Source organism: Pelodiscus sinensis, chromosome 3 (genome assembly GCF_052426305.1).
Source record: "Pelodiscus sinensis isolate ZL-2025 chromosome 3, ASM5242630v1, whole genome shotgun sequence".
Classification (NCBI taxonomy): domain Eukaryota; kingdom Metazoa; phylum Chordata; order Testudines; family Trionychidae; genus Pelodiscus; species Pelodiscus sinensis.
Window position 1 is genome coordinate 93030990 of NC_143054.1, and position 17329 is coordinate 93048318.

The window sequence follows — 17329 nt, forward strand, 5'->3', positions numbered from 1 at the left end:
TAAACTGTTGTTTTAAAAAACTAAAAATCCTAATTAAAAACCAATTCTACCACCTCTACCACTTCCTAGGACAATAATGTTAACTGTGCCATACTGTTCAAAACTTTGAGCTGACCTAAGATAAAATGACCCAAGTTTCTTATATCAATGTAATCAGTAAAGCAGTATCCCATCATGGTAAAATAAGTTTTGAAGTATCACTTCAGGTCCCACTATCTGAACTATGATTTATCACAACTAATAATCACATCAATGGTAGGTCTGAGTACTTAGTTGTCTCCCATTTGCAAATGTTTTTTTTTTTAAAACCATCAACAGCATGCCAGGAGTTAAGAGTGAATGTTTTTAAAGGCAGGTAGCAGGGTAGGGTGATTTAAATCACTTATTTAAATCATAATTTAAAGCACAAGAAACCCCCACATTTATTTAAACTAAGTTTTTCACTGATACTTCTTCACATTTCTTCAAACAGTAGTATAAATCTGATCACTAAAACATGCCAATTTACAGCTCAGTACTAGGGATGTAAAATCCCATTTAATTAGTTAACTAGTTAAATATTATGTTAATATTTAGCAGCCCCCTACCTGCACCAGGTCCCATCAGCTGGTGCAGCCCCTTTCTATGGTGGACCCCATAGGGATGGAACCCATAGCTGGTAACCATCACCCTCATTGGGTGATGCTTACCAGTTAACCATTCGTATCCCTACTCAGTACAACATTTCACAAATCTATGAGGGTACGCCTTGTGTAATTTGTTTGATTAACTTGATTTTTATTGATTTAGGAAATAGTACTTAATACTCATTACCTGTGTCAAGCTATAGATGCAGCAGTAATACATCAGGAATGGTAAGAACTAAATCACACACAAATACAACAGCACTTACGTTTTTATTAAATGTTACATAAATGTTTCACATTTGCAATTGTAGCAATCAATTTGGATTTTTTTAAAGTTTATAGGGTATGTCTACCCAGCGGTGTTATTTCAGAACAACTGGCATTATTCCGAAATAACATAGTCCACGTCTGCACTACAAGCAGTTATTTCGGCATAATGTTGAGCTGAAGGACTTCTTACTCTGATTCCTGTAACCCTCGTTTCATAAGAAAGGGAAGTCGAAAGAAGAGTGCGCTCTCTCGGACTTCCTGCTACATAGACAGCACCAAAAACCAAAATAAACTATTTTGAGTTAAGCTATGCAATTGACGTAGCTCAAGTAGCATAGCTTATTTCAGCTTTAGCCTTGCTGGGTAGATGTGCCCTAACAGACAAATCTTCAGAACACTTAATGTACAGTGTCCTTAAAACCTCTACAACTAGCTCTCATCTTCCCACTCCCTCTGTCATTTTAATGCAAATCTTATTCCAAGTTACCAAAAATATCTACGATTGTGTGTAGAGTGTACTTAATTTTGGAAAAAATTAAAAAACAATTAGTTTTGCAGCACTATTGCATCTCTTATCTTGAATCTATTTCAAAAGAGCTTATTTTGAAATTTGGTGCATCTACACTGTGCCAAATTTTGAAATAACGTGCTATTTCGAGCCATCCCTTAACACTCATGCAATGAGGTTTACTGGGATGGCAAAATAGCATGCCCATTATTTCAAAAAATATTTAGAAAATATGGGCGGCTTCTGTAGATGTGGGGTAGCTGTTTTGGGATGCCTCTGGTATCCCGAAATAGTCGTGCAGTGTAGATGTACCGTTAAAGACTAAAAAAATGTAGATGATATCATGAGGTTTTGTGGGCACAACCCACTTCTTCAGATGAATGGAGTTTAAAGGGTCCAGTCTTCAAATAAATAGCACAGAAAAGGGGCGGGGGGGAGGAGAGAAGGAAAAGAAGGGGAAAGAAATTGTCAATTGGAGTGACCATGCTAAATGAAGCTGATAAGAGTACTTAGTACCCACTATAAGTACCCTTTGGTTTTTTATGTCATTAAGATATGGAATGTAGTGGGCCATCCCGCCAATGTCTTTGTTTAGACAGCCGTTGTAGGTATTAAATTTGTAAATGAAATTCAGTTCTGTAGCTTTCCTGTCAAGCTGGCTTTCTAAATTGGTTTGAAATAATATGATGACTTTGAGGTACATTAATGAGCATCTGGGCAAGTTAAAATGTACCCCAACAGGTTTCTGTGTGTTGCCTGTTCAGATATCTGATTTGTGTCCATTAATTTTTTCCCTTGGAGACTGTCCAATTTGGCAGAAGAGCATTGCTGGCATTTGATGGCATAAATCACACTAGTGGATGTGCAGTTATACAGGCCTCTGGTGCGGTGATTTATGTGGTTCTCTTTCTGTACTGCATACTTGGGCGATGGATTCTAAACCTAGTTAATGAATTAAACAAGCCATAAGGAAAAGGGAGCTTAACAAGCATAGGATGGGGTTCCCTTTTCATAATTAACTAAGCTAAACTTTTTTTTTTTTTTTTTTTTAAGCAACATCCAACGTAATAAACAGCTTGGGAATTGAGCTAAAAGGCATTGAGAGAGTCTTGAAGAATGAAGCATTGCAAAGTTGATCCCCATTGTTCTTCAGGCATATTCACATTTTTATCCACATCATTTTCCTTATGATGTTGTGACGTAGTGGGGGTAATTGCTGGGCTGTGGTGACCCCTGCTGTCTGGAGCAAGACCCAGCAGGGAAAACCTCGCTAGGCAGAGGTAAGGCCAAACTGGTTGAACCAGTGGCCAGACACCCCCCATGGAGAGGAACAAAGGAAGGTGGAATGCTGCCCTGACTGCGGGGGCAGGGCTGGAGGGGAATTTAGCTAGACTGTGGGAGAGCATGGAGGAGAGCCTAGGAGAAGGGACTGGAGTTTAGGGGCCCAGTCTCCCCCATCTCAAGGGGGCCTGAGGCATCCTAGCCCAGCTCTGTGGCCAGACTACATCTGTGCTGGGCTGTATCCTGGAGAGGCAATAAACTTCCTCTATTCCACCGGCTGGTGCAGTCTGTTTGTGCCATTTCGGGGTGCAGGAGACGGGGAACCCCCAACGCGCCGTCACAGATGTTTCATGTTTGCAGTTAGAGTTTACATCATCCTCTTGCACTGCTTACGCTTGACACATCTTCCTTTTTTACCCAGGAAATTAATTTCTTCAGTATATTTCCAGATACCGTCATGACAGTTTTTCTATGGCAAAAGTGTGGGGGAATATAGGCAGCTGAATAAGGTCTTCCTTTTTTCTTTCCAGTCCACCAGTTTCACTGTTCCTTTCTAGACTGCCGCTGTCCATTCCTATATATTGTGTTTCTTTTTATAGACAATGGCTTCACTAACTCCTCTGCTGTACTTGGCAAGAGTCCACCACCACATAAGCACAGAACCAATCCAATCCTATCTGGTCTGTGTCTGTCTTTGCACATGTTACTTTAGTCTGCAGAGAAACAGACATTGAAAGCCCAGAACTTTCAAGAGCAAGAGCTGATAGTTAGGCTGGACAGACTAGACTCATTAATTCATTGTTATGAGACGACGTGTAGGTGTAGCAGGTTTGTGATAAGATTTAACTGTATTTTTTATTTTTAAATGACAAAATTATTTTGTTGTTGATTTTAAAAAAATCAAAAAGATCCACTTTAAATAAAAACAGATTTTTTATGTTTTTAAAATCATTGATTTTTATCCCCTTGGCTGGTGGAAGGAGGGGAGTGCGGAATGAACATAAGAAAAATATATTAAAAAAAAGTCTCTCAACAAGTTGTTTGTATTTAAATATCCAAGCATATATTTTCCTTTCCTTTTAATTACTTTCCTTCTCCTCCCACCCCTCTTAATCCAATATGCAATGAGCTTCACACATGACATTTCCTGGAGATTTATTTTCAAAGTATCCTGCAATTCTATAAGGGGCAAAAATAAATTAAAAATCACTGGATCAAAGGCACTGCTGTGCACCGTGTTAGCAACATCAAGGAACAGAGAGTGGCCTGTCACAGCAGTAAGATTTATTTCAGTCTACATGGAAGACGTGAGTGATGAGCTGACCTCTAGGCTAGGCAGCATAATTTGATACATTAATAATAAATTTGTGGAGTCAGAGAAGCCAACAAGTAAACAGATGAGACTCCAACACAACTTCATAGGGACTGTTCATCCATCTGTCAGCTGAAGACTTTGGAGAAGTTAACTAAAAGCATTTATGGCTGTTTTGTTTCACTATACTGACAAAGAGTGTGTAGTGGATAAAGGCTGATGTCTCATGATAGTCCCTCTGTGCTGTTTGTGGCATTCAAGGATGCTGCCACAGGCATTACAGGCAGTCCCCGGGTTACGTACAAGATAGGGACTATAGGTTTGTTCTTAAGTTGAATTTGTATGTAAGTCGGAACTGGCTCCAGATTCAGCTGCTGCCACTGAAACTGACCAGGGGCTGACTACAGGAAGCAGGAGGCAGAGTTGCTCTGCCCCCAGCTTCCTGGAATCAGCCTGATCAGTTTTAACAGCTGCTGAATCTGGAGCCTGGGACAGAACAGCTGGGGCGCTGCCCGGTAGGTTCCCACAGGACCAACCCAGCAGCACCCCAGCTGCTCTACCCAAGGCATCCCGCAACAAAAGCCTGGTCTGCTGGGGAGGGGGGGGCGCACTAGCTGAGCCCCCTCCCCCCCAGCAGACCAGGGACACCGGAGCAAAGCCGCCGCCTAGGCAGCTTTGCTCGTTTGCCCGGGAGCAAAGCCGCCCAGGCAGCGGGACCCCCGCCACCTGGGCGGCTTTGCTCCTGTCCCCCTGGTCTGCTGGGGGGGGGGGTCCAGCAAAGCCGCTGGACCCCCCTCCAGCAGACCAGGGTCACCCGAGCAAAGCCGCCGCCTGGCTTTGCTCGGGTGTCCCTGGTCTGCTGGAGGGGGGGTCCAGCGGCTTTGCTGGACCCTCCCCCAGCAGACCAGGGAGACCGGGAGTAGCTTTTCTCACCCCGGAGGACACAGGTGGCGACCCGCCGCCCGTGAGTTCCGGGGCGAGAAAAGCCCCGTTCGTAAGTGCGGATCCGACATAAGTCGGATCCGCGTAAGTTGGGGACTGCCTGTATTCTATTTCATGGGAATGCTCAGTATCTTCTGTTTGTTTCATTTGCACAGCACTGCATGAAGTCTGAACACATTCTGCATCTGAATGTGTGTATAAGAACGAATGAGAGTCTGCAGGAGGTACACAAATATAGTTTTGCAAACAATCCTAAAAAGTTTTGCAAAGAAACCTGAAAAAATTACTTCTTGTGTCTAATTTTTAAAAAGACTGCGCTGCATAAAAAAACTGATAGTGGACACAACACTACAGGGATCTTGTATTTGAATACACCCTCCCACATTTCTTTTTTGATTGCACTGCATGATCACAGTATGCATTTCTGCACTACAATATTCCTTACAGGTGGCAGCAATAATGTTCAACTGTCTGGCACAACATGCACCTAGTTAGCTACATGATTTTTTTGTCCACAGGTACCAAAAAAAGCACCAGGGTAAAAGTCTGAACTGAGATTATCAGCCTGTGTTGTCAAGAATGCTAGACATATAAACTGGAGGAGAGATGGGTATGGAAGGAGAAAGGGAGAGGAAAAAGTGCCTAGAAACAAAGGCTGGCAAAGGAGAAGGGGGACATATTAAAGCATAGAGATACTGGAGTATATCTGTAAACTAGGGGACAGATTCACCACCCAGTTTAGTCAACATAAAACCTGAATTCTCATGTTCATTCTCCATGTCGCTTTTCTCAGGGCTAGTTTTATTAACAAAAAGATTATGTAAAAAGATTTGACATGCCCACAGAACAACAGGCATCAAAGGACTATCTCACTTACCATACATAAACTGAGAAGGGGAAGGACACATCCTTATTCCTAGATACCTATTCTTGGCTATTTCCAAGGGACTTTTCTTACGTCATCTTACCAATGGATGAGTCAGGCCTTCCTTTATATATTCTTTACCAGGCAATCACACAACAATTGGTCAGTTAGTCCATTGCCTGCTCGGTGACTAGCAGTGATTGCCCTCCAACCAGTGTTCCCTGTAAACTGACCAGCTGGGCAACTACCCAGGAGAATTCAAATGCCACCCAGATGATTAGCTGAATGCCCAGAACTAGAAGCCATGTGTTTCTCCTGGTGGTGCACATCTGCACTTACCTCAATGCACCTAACAAAAATTATTCCACACATGGATGGAAAAAATTAGAGGGAACATTGCCACCAACGTGCCTCAAAAGACCCAAAAGCCAAAACAGGCCCATTAGATGTCTCCCCCATGCCTTGTTACACTATTTCTTAGCTATTGTATCAATTCCCATATTCCTCCACAAGCGGTGTCTCTTTCCTCCTTTAAGTTATTTAATAATTACATGACTCATTTAAGATTCTGAATCAGTGACCAAATATTTGAACAAAAATTACAAATAGCTTTTGGAAATGGCAGAAAAACAGGAGCTGATATCTAATCCTTGAGTCTCTGCATTCACCCGAGTGACAAACAGATGACAGTGATAAGTCACCTCAAGCTCCTTGGGGCCCAGCATTTCCTAACACACATATCCTTAGAGCACAGCTTCAGCCATAATTCTGAATTTCCCTGCTTTTATGTGTATAAATCAATTTTATTTTAGACAATGTTTGAAATTTCTAATGAAATGGAGTTACTCTCACACCAATATAAATAGGGTTCCCAAATTGTTTGCACAAAGCATTCTGAAGTTCTATTTAAAAATACAAAAAATAGTAAATATGCCATAAATCAAAAGGGAATTTCATCATGGATTTATGGTGGAAATGTCACTAGCTCTTTTCATGATTTATGGATATCACCAGAAGACATTTTATGAAATTATATTCTTATACAGTGCATGGCTGATAATGTATTCTTTTATATATTTATAAGATGGTAGACTTTATAGAATACTATACTGAAAAATAACAATTATGACATCAGAATAATACATTAGTTTAGAACATTCCATTTGCATTAAACTATGTCACAGTAATAATTAAATCATTAGCTCCCAAATAGTGTCAGTTGAATATTGTTCTGCACTACCTGTATAGGAAAGGCACTTGAAACATCATTTTTACTAGAACAATGTTTAACTGACAATAATTACTATGAGATAATTCTATATTTCTTTAATTTTCCTGTTACATAATGAAAGAATCAACAGTATATTTTCATGAATATTAAGGATATATTCCATGGTGAAGGCTACATGGAAATATACAGAATATATGGAGATACAGGTACAATTAGAGTAAGAAATTGTACATAATATGTACTAGCCATAAACTTGTAATATTTACCCTGGGGGCAAATATCAACTTAGGACACTTGAAGTAAATACCCTGGGGGCTAATTTGGCTATGACAAAACTCCAAGATCTCTTTCCTGATATCGTGGACAATTCTCTGAAAACTTCCACGCAGTGTGCAGTGGCGGTCAAAAAGGCAAATAGGATGCTAGGAATTATTAGGAAAGGGATAGAAAATAGGACCCAGAATATCTTACTGCCCCTGTATAAAACTATGGCACACCCACATCTTGAATACTGTGTTCAGATGTGGTCTCCTCACCTCAAAAAAGATATTTTGGCCTTGGAAAGGGTTCAGTAAAGGGCAACTAAAATGATTAGGGGTTTGGAACGGGTCCCATATGAGGAGAGGTTAAAGAGACCGGGACTTTTCAGTTTAGAAAAGAGGAGACTGAGGGAGGATATGATAGAGGTCTATAAAATCATGAGTGGTGTGGAGAGGGCCCATAAAGAAAAGTTATTTATTAGTTCCCTAAATAGAAGAACTAGAGGACACCAAATGAAATTAATGGGGAGCAGGTTTAAACCTCTCCTCCACCCCTACCCCACAGGGCTTTCAATGCCAAGAAACATGGCACAGAAGCCAGCAGACTCTACATTGCAGCCGTGACAGCCCAGGGGTGGGGAAGAAGTGTACAATGCTTGGGACAACAGCCTGGGGACAGGCACTAAGAGGGGGGCTCCCAGCCGAGCTTATGTGCCAGCACCAGGCTTTTAGGGGCTCCCCCACTGCCAGGCTCTTAGGGAGTCAGAGCACTGTGCCTGACCACACAGAATCTGGCTGTGTCTGTAGAGGTTTCCCCTCCCCAGCGGCTGCACTTACCCCAGCTGCCAGAACAACCCCGAGCTGCAGCACCAACCTGTCTGCTCCTTCCCTTCCACTCCCGGCGGGCGGCACTGGGCTCTGCAGGCAGGGTTGGAGCAGTGAGCAGAGCAGCTAGGACTGCACGGGGAGAGGATGGGACAACAGCCCCAGCCGCTGCTGCTTTTCAGGCTGAGGTACCCCGGAGCGCTGCATGCACGCAGGACTACTTGCACCTTACTGCACCCCATGAAGAGCAGGCAGGCACCTCTGTGCCTCCACAGCCACTGGGGTTAGAGCTGGGCCTGGAGTACGCTGTGGCTAGGCGAGGGAGTCATGGTGGTGGGGGAGAGAAAGGGCCGGGGCTGGTGGGGGAGAGTGGGAGGGAGAATGGGGGTCTAGGTTGGCAAGGCAGGGAGAAGGGACCCAGGCAGCTAGGGGGAAGGAGGAAGGAGAAGGGACCTAGGTTGGCACAGCTAGAACCCAGCCCAGCCAAGCCGAGCCCTCCCCGTTGGCCGGGGGGGGGGGGGAAGCTGGGGTTGCCTACCCTCCATGAGAGGGGGTTGGTGAGCACAGCCCCCTAGCTAAAATAAACCAGATTTGAGAGAAAAAAAATTGAATGGTCACTCAGATAATCACAAATCTTCCACCACACCATTACTACCAGTACATAGCTGCAAGACACTTTCTAAACAATGGAAGAACAGACAAGACAGATATGTCAGTGTAGAAGTATCCCTTTCAGTTTGACCATTCATGCAAATAACATCCTGTAACAGGATCAGTCCTCACTTCTCTCAAGTACCCATTTTATCTTGCAAATAGTTCCTGCAAACACAGTTCTTTTTAAAGGAACTTTAAAACTCTTAGGCAGCCCCTTTTTGGTTTGCTGGGTGTGAGCCTGATTTTGGTTTTAGTTCTTATATCAGGGTGTGACCCGTCTCTCATGAGTGTGCTCCCACTGGCCAATGGCTCTCTCAGGAAGTCTTCAGCAACTGCCTCCCTTCTGGGGAAGAGAGTTTAATTTCACATCATGACCCTGTTATGGAGCCACAGCACTCAGGCTTCTCCTACAGCCATGGTCTTTTCCTACCAACCAGCCAGGTACCATCTAGCTGGCTTGGCCAGGTTCTGTGCTCTGTCCCCCTGAGCTTTAGACCGCTTAGAGACCTTTTACTGGTCCTGCTACTCTTCCTGACAGCCATGCATCAGGTCTTCAGCAACCTTTCCTGGACTTCAGTACTGTCTGCAGCAAGCTCTCCATGGTACTGGTGCTCTTCCAGCCAGTCAGTCACCTGGGCTTCACTTCTTGAGCATCTCACAGTAACTGACTTCCCTGCTCTGCTGCTGTGTGTCTTATATAAGACTCTTCTGGCCCTTCACTGGCTTTACCAACCAATCTGATTGGTTGTTCCTCCACAGCCATTCTAGACTGCTTAGGGGACTTATCTCTGCTCATATTCTAGGACAAGGTGAACTGCAAGACTTCCAGCATGGGACCTCCAAATCTAATCCACCTTGCCACAGATCCACATGACTTCAACACTTCCTAAATCTGATACAAAGAATAGTCAACATTGGGCTCAAGGTACTGGGTTACACTGGAAGGAATTGAATTCAGAAAAACTGCTGCTACAGTTTCTGACTATAAGGACAGAATGACTTCATAATTGGTTACAGTGAACACCCAGTAAAGGAAAGGGGAATTCACATTAAAACTAACTCCAAGTATAAAGAAGATCACTAATATATAGGTGAGAAAATTCAGAAATTGTGGTTTAGCAAATGCTGGTAGATCATTTGACTGGAGTGATGATTCAGTATCCTCTTTGATCTAAAGACTTTTGTATTCAATATTCTCAACAAATATATACCAAAATACAAGGCGAGATTTGTCCGTGCCATAATTCTTTGGTCAAATTCTGCAAGTCTTACTGGATAAAGGGTAAAAGAAGAGGATAAAAGAACAGCTTGAAATGGCAACTACTCAGCAATGGATAATGAAGTTCAATTCATGTGGGCATAGCATCATTACTTTGGTAATGCTCATGCAATACAGCAATCGTAAATTTGAATACTAAAACCTAGATATATCAATAGTTCCCTCTTTCATATCTTTAACTCACCTATAAAAAGCACTAAATCTGATCTGCATAAAATTAAAATTACGTATGTCTCAAAATATCCCTATAATCTATCAGTGCCTGTGACTCTACAATTTCTTTTATTCTCTTTCTATGCTGTGAAATACCTCTACCGTCTTTTCATTACGGCACTGTTACAACAGGAAAAATGCTGTTTCAACACAGAAAATATGCTAAAAAAATGCTCTGCTACTTCTTAGTTTTGCTTGCAGGAAGCATTTATATAACTCACTTTACTGTTTTAGACATACACAAACACACTGCACTTGTTTCAGTTTTCTCTTTTATGAATCTATGTCATAAGAATATAAGAATGGCTGTACTCGGTTAGACCAAAGGTCCAGTTAGCCCAGTATTCTGTCTTCTGACACTGGCCAAAGGGAATGAACAGAACACTTAACCATCAAGTGATCCATCCTCCATCACCCATTCTCTGCTTCTGCAAAGCTTACATGTGTTTCCTTACATTTACAAACTCATAGAGACTACAACTCTGTTTCTTTCTCTGTTATGTGTACAGAACTATATATATATTAGTCAAACTTTAGAATCATAGAATCATAGGACTGGAAGGGACCTCGAGAGGTCATCGAGTCCAGCCCCTCGCCCTCAAGGCAGGACCAAGCTCCGTCTACACCATCCTTGACAGATGTCTATCTAACCTATTCTTAAATATCTCCAGAGAGGGAGATTCCACCACCTCCCTTGGCAATTTATTCCAATATTTGACCACCCTGACAGTTAGGAATTTTTTCCTAATGTCCAATCTAAACCTCCCCTGCTGCACTTTAAGCCCATTACTCCTTGTCCTGTCCTCAGAAACCAAGAGGAACAAATTTTCTCCTTCCTCCTTGTGACACCCTTTTAGATATATGAAAACCGCTATCATGTCCCCCCTTAATCTTCTTTTTTCCAAACTAAACAAGCCCAGTTCATGAAGCCTGGCTTCATAGGTCATGTTCTCTAAACCTTTAATCATTCTTGTCGCTCTTCTCTGTACCCTTTCCAATTTCTCCACGTCTTTCTTGAAATGTGGCGCCCAGAACTGGACACAGTACTCCAGCTGAGGCCTAACTAGTGCAGAGTAGAGCGGCAGTATGACTTCACGAGTTTTGCTTACAACACACCTGTTGATACAACCTAGAATCATATCTGCTTTTTTTGCAACAGCATCACACTGTTGACTCATATTCAATTTGTGGTCCACTATGACCCCTAGATTCCTTTCCGCCATGCTCCTTCCTAGACAGTCGCTTCCCATCTTGTATGTATGGAACTGATCGTTCCTTCCTAAGTGGAGCACTTTGCATTTCTCTTTATTAAACTTCATCCTGTTTACTTCTGACCATTTCTCTAACTTGCCAAGGTCATTTTGAATTATGTCCCTATCCTCCAAAGAAGTTGCAACCCCACCCAGTTTGGTATCATCTGCAAACTTAATAAGCGTACTCTGTATCCCAATATCTACATCATTGATGAAGATATTGAACAGTACGGGTCCCAAAACAGACCCTTGCGGAACTCCACCTGTTATCCCTTTCCAGCAGGATTTAGCACCGTTAACAACAACTCTCTGACTATGGTTATCCAGCCAATTATGCACCCACCTTATCGTGGCCCTATCTAAGTTATATTTGCCTAGTTTATCAATTAGAATATCATGCGAGACTGTATCAAATGCCTTACTAAAGTTTAGGTATATGACATCCACCGCTTCTCCCTTATCCACAAGGCTCATTATCCTATCAAAGAAAGCTATCAGATTAGTTTGGCATGACTTGTTCTTCACAAACCCATGCTGGCTATTCCCTATCACTTTATTACCTTCCAAGTGTTTGCATTTGATTTCCTTCATTACCTGCTCCATTATCTTCCCTTTGTAGGTCTTTTGTTTTGAATTGGCAGTTAGCTAAAGGTATGGAAACTAAGCCAGCTCCATTTCCATAATATAGTTTTCATCTAATTAAGGGACTATAGTCAATGCTAGTTTCGTTTCATATTAACGATGATAACAATCATTGAATAGCTTGGAAAACACCTAAATCTATCCTTTTTTTCTCATATAAACAAGGCTCTCTTGATTGTGGATTGAATTAGGGTCATGAAGAAAATCTCAAAAGTTATTTTTTCTTTTTTAAAAAGTCAGCTAATAGACATTTTAAGTGTTACATACATAACATAATCTTAACTTATTTTGTTGAACTGAATTATTAAGTATAAATGTACAAATAAATTTCGTCCTTCAAATATTCTAAAAAAAGTTCTTAAAACACACCCACAAAAGTTCCTGTCCTATATGATATATTTTACCATCAAGGAACATTTTTATTATATATAAAAGTTACTCACAGTGACATCATGGGCTAAATGTTGGTCTGCTCCTGTAAGTTTTACAGAATGATTACTAAAATATTTGAAAAGCCAGAGTTTTGGGGGCCACTTAACTTTCTTAAAAGAAATTAATAGACTGTGACTTTTGTACATCAAAAGACAGATGTCTTAACTCACTAAACCATTCCCTTGCATTCCTTTAGATTACGTATAATTTCTATAATAGCATTTGTGCATACCATCTTCATCTGTTTGAATAATGGTCTCCTCACTCTCCTTTCTCCCTTCAGGATTAGTTAGAATCATTTTGAGGCTGACATTTGTGTAAGGAGGCAGGTGGTCCACAACATGCTGGGGTGCTTTGGGATCCATATCCAAGCAGTCTGCTTTGCTCTCATTGTGACCCCGGAAATAATGGTAGCAAATAGTGACATTGAAAGTGTGACATCGAGTAATATTGTAACCCAGAGACTCCCAATCCACTGCAATGTGTCGTGCCTGGATCTCAGCAATCTTCAGAGTTTTTGGTGTTCTCATGGGTTCTAGAAAACACAGAATATAAAGGAGATAACAATGTTAATGTTTCCATATTCAAAACAGTTTGTTAAGAGACACAATGTCAAAGCACAGGAGATACCCAGCAAGTAAAAATCCCTCATTAGAAGAGGTGACATCCCTCGCCAGAAAACCCCTAAGGTGATATGCCACGGCCATCGCATTTTTATTTCTTAGTGCTCTGCCCCAACTCTGTAGGTTTCAATCTGCGATTAAGATTTACCAACATTAAAAATAAAATGTTAAGCAACAGTTCTAAGAATTCAAAGCATTTAAGAATATAGAAGGCAAAATCAGGAAGAGTGACCAAAAGGCTACCACAGCTGTTATTTGTTAACTTATCTCTTTTTTCCCCCTTTATCCTTTTTTAAATGATTAATTAGATAATATATCATAGTGGTGAAGAGTCAACATGATCTGAAGTACGATTTATCATGACACCAAGCTATGCTGTATACTAATTACACTAATTGCTGTACTAAACTAGCAGTTACCAAAATGATGCAGATATTCATTAACGTTTATTATTTTGGTAATGATGCTGTTCATTCAAGCAAGAAAGCCAAGAAATATTACAAAAACACTTTTAGATGTTTACATCATATTTTACATCCTATCCCCGCATAATATACTTTGTCTGTGCATAGCTCTTAGCTACTAATCAGTGCATCATTAGGCCAGGCTCAATTGTTACCTGCACATGAACTTCCAGTCATCTAGAAAGTAACACCAGAACACAAGACACTTGCCCAGTTGACATCAATCTCTCATTGACTCTCCAATGTATTCATCCCTCATGCAAGACTAAGTTTTATAGCCAAACTTAATTAAAATGATTACACAATGAAAGTCATGACCATGACTATATATACTAGAGCTGCACTAAAAATTTACCAAGGGAATGTTTCTATACTCTTAATATATGGAATTGCTTGCCAAAGAAAATAAAGCAAGTTCCAAGGTACACTTTATCCTTTTGTCTTAGCTGATTCAAGGTGAAAATGAGAACACATACATACATGGAACACATGTTTTCTTTTGGGGGTCTAACTGTCCTGTGTAATCTTCCTTTTTGAATCAAGAATTTCCTCTAGGTAAATGAACTGTAGAAAGCACAGCTGGCATATCCAAATATAAGAGCATCTCAATGAATATACTCTATTCAACATGATTACTGCAACCAAACATCAAAACTACATTCTTTTCTCACTCTCTATATGCATGTACACAGAATAATGGATTATAAGTCATACATTATTTTTCTTAATATTCACATTAATCTATCACCTAGCTCTCAAATCTACTACAAGCTTGAATTCATAGATTCCTGTGTAGACATAAGTGTGTTCTGTTCCACCCATAAGTACTGAATTACTATCAAATGAACGGTTTTAAAAAAAGACTTCCTGAATAGTGGCCTTCCGAACATGTTGTATACAACAAAAGTTGAGAGAAATCATTAATGGCTGTATGGAGATCAGATGGATGGTGGTGGGACATAAGCTTCCTTTGGGAAGCGAGCACTTGTCTGGTCATGCATTGTTACTTGTAGGCCTGCCAACAGAGGAGCAAAGGGGCGGGGGGATTGTCCTGGGGCCTGGAGATTCAAAGGAGTCTGGGGTCCCAGCTGACACTGCTGCAGGAGCCCCGGGCCCTTTAAATCACCACCAGAGTGCCGTGAGGCTGTTGGTGCCCCTGGTTACTTGTCTGCTCATTTATTTGCAAAAACAGCAGTTATAAACAAGGGCAGTAACTTGATAATTCCTTAGGATATATCTATTGTGTAAGACCTGCAAGGGGCTTTTCTTTTGATATAATAAAGCATGCCCACAGAAGGAAATAGCTAGCAATGCCTACCCTGGGGTTTAGGTCACCTTAACTATGTCTCTCTGGAGGTATGAATTTTTCACATCCTATGCAAGATAGGTAAGTCAACCTAAACTTAAGGTGTACACCAGGCCTCAGAATTGGATGGTTCAGATCAATATTTCCCTTTAGCATATGTAGAAAATCTATGTTCCAAAATTTTAGAAGAATGTAATCTCTAAATAAGAAAAAAACCTAACTTTTTAAAAACTTTTTTTTACACAGATATTTTAGACTTTGAGAGACAAGATAGGTGAGATAATTATCAACTCCCATTGGGGACAGAGACAAGCTTGTGAGCTTACAGGTGACCCAAAGAAGAGTTCTGTGCAAACTCAAAACCTTGTCTCTCTCACTAATAGAAGTCAAACAAAAAACAGGACTATGTATCACTTTAAAGACTAACAAGATGGTTTATTAGGTAATGAGCTTTCGTGGGCCAGACCCACTTCCTCAGATCAAATAGTGGAAGAAAACTGTCACAACTATATATACCAAAGGATACAATTGAAAAAATGAACACACATGAAAAGGACAAATCAAATTTCAGAAAAGAAGGGGGATGGGGGAGGGGAGGAAGGCAACACCAGACTAACACGGCTACATTTCTATCACTAATGGAAGTCAGTGTAATACAAGGTATTACCATACTCATCTTTTCTCTCTAATACTCTATGACTTGATTACAATAATACCAGATACAACTTCTAGACTACATCCCCATTTGATCTGATTTAGAATTTGAAGTATAAATAAATAAGTGGGAGTTTGTATAATTAGATAATTTGTTTAATTTATTATTTTCTTTTCTAAAAATGATCCTGCTAGTGTTCTCAATTTCCTTTTTATTTTTCCTATTTCAATTCATGTCCCCATCCTGTGCTATAAAACACATGCGTCAAACTTGCTGTGTGTATTAAATTAATTTTAAAAAGAACATCTGCACATAAAACAACACAAGATAGTTGGCAGTAAAGATTCAAGCTTTGCATGTCTGAGAATTAAGCAAAGCTTTATACCACCCAGTGATAGGAAATGCACTGAATTTTGATTTGGTTTCCTTTAAATCAGAGCCCTAGGATGCATCCAGACTCTGTTGCGTAGGATTTTTTTGGGGGGGAAAAAAGCTGTATTAATATTTTACAATTCTATGCAAATTTTACAAATCTGTCACAGTATTACAGGAGATATTTAAAAAGATCCTTTATTCACCTATTGAAAAAGGAAGAAAAAGATAATAAGCATGATCTAGCTTTCTCACAGGCACACATCTTTGGCAGAGATTAACCAATTTTGCACGACTGAGATGGTAATTAAAGTCTGCTGAGTCTCTCAACAGCTTAGGTAAACTCTGCCAACTGTCCCACTGGTGATAAAATTATGCTTTAACACACGATTTTACTCTTGCCTCTGAAAAATATCCATAACAGGAATCTCTAGAGATAAAGTCCAATTGTTTTAAACTGCTGCACCACAAATTCTCCATCTGTAAGACGGTATAGGAAATAATATTCCAATAATTATTTTTCTCAGATAAAAAACTATTGAATTGTTTAATGAGTTTCAGGAAACTCACTGCATCTCGTTATGAAAAAAAAAATTTCTAGATTAGAAGAGGAAGCCCCTTGCTCTACCCACACTTCCATGATGTAGTTCAGAGCTTTACTTTCCCCCAAAACATTGTTTTAATTCTCTTGCACTTTCATTCCAACTGTTGGTTCTTTTCTCACTTAAAAGTATCCTTTCAGGAACAACAATCCAAGGTGGAATATGGCAATTTATTAATCTCATCCCTTCAGACATGATTATAATTCCTTCCACCCACCCTGAACTTTCCAATCATCTCCAGAACTGCTTTGTCTAAAATAAGTGACTAGTTGAATCACTACTCGACTAGTCGCTCCCCACCTTGCTGCCTCTGTATCAGAAGCAGCAAGGCAGGAGCAGGAGCTGGTGCTGGGGGGAGCCCGCCAGGCTCTCACTAGATTTAAAAGGCAGATCTGCAGCAGTGTGGGACCAGGGGCGAGTCAGGATAGCTGAGTGTGGCTAGTGCCCAATCCCAGACACGGCGGCTCTGCCTTTTAAATGTAGTAAAAGCCTCATGGCTCTTAGTACATTTAAAAAGCAGAGCCCAGCGAACCCTCTTATCAACTAATCAAGTAGTCGATGGAAATTCCATCAACTACTCAATTAGCTTACTAACTGCTATTTAACCTCTCCAGTCTAAAAAACATAAATATCACTCCAGAGCTTGCTTCTCTCTCATTTTAGGCTAAACCAAAAATGCATCCTCTGCTTAACATGAATGGAGTAATATTCTCT

At 40.7% G+C, this 17329-nt stretch overlaps 1 protein-coding gene across 7 annotated transcripts in view; it reads right to left on the bottom strand.

Annotated features, from left to right (window-relative positions):
• PTPRK (protein tyrosine phosphatase receptor type K) overlaps positions 1 to 17329 on the bottom strand; it is a 588884-nt gene that overhangs the window by 108160 nt on the left and 463395 nt on the right. For all 7 annotated transcript variants that reach the window (XM_075924132.2, XM_075924131.2, XM_075924133.2 and 4 more), the window contains exon 8: positions 12826 to 13128. In XM_075924132.2, the coding sequence (XP_075780247.1) occupies positions 12826 to 13128 (303 nt within the window). The remainder of the gene's footprint in view (positions 1 to 12825; positions 13129 to 17329) is intronic.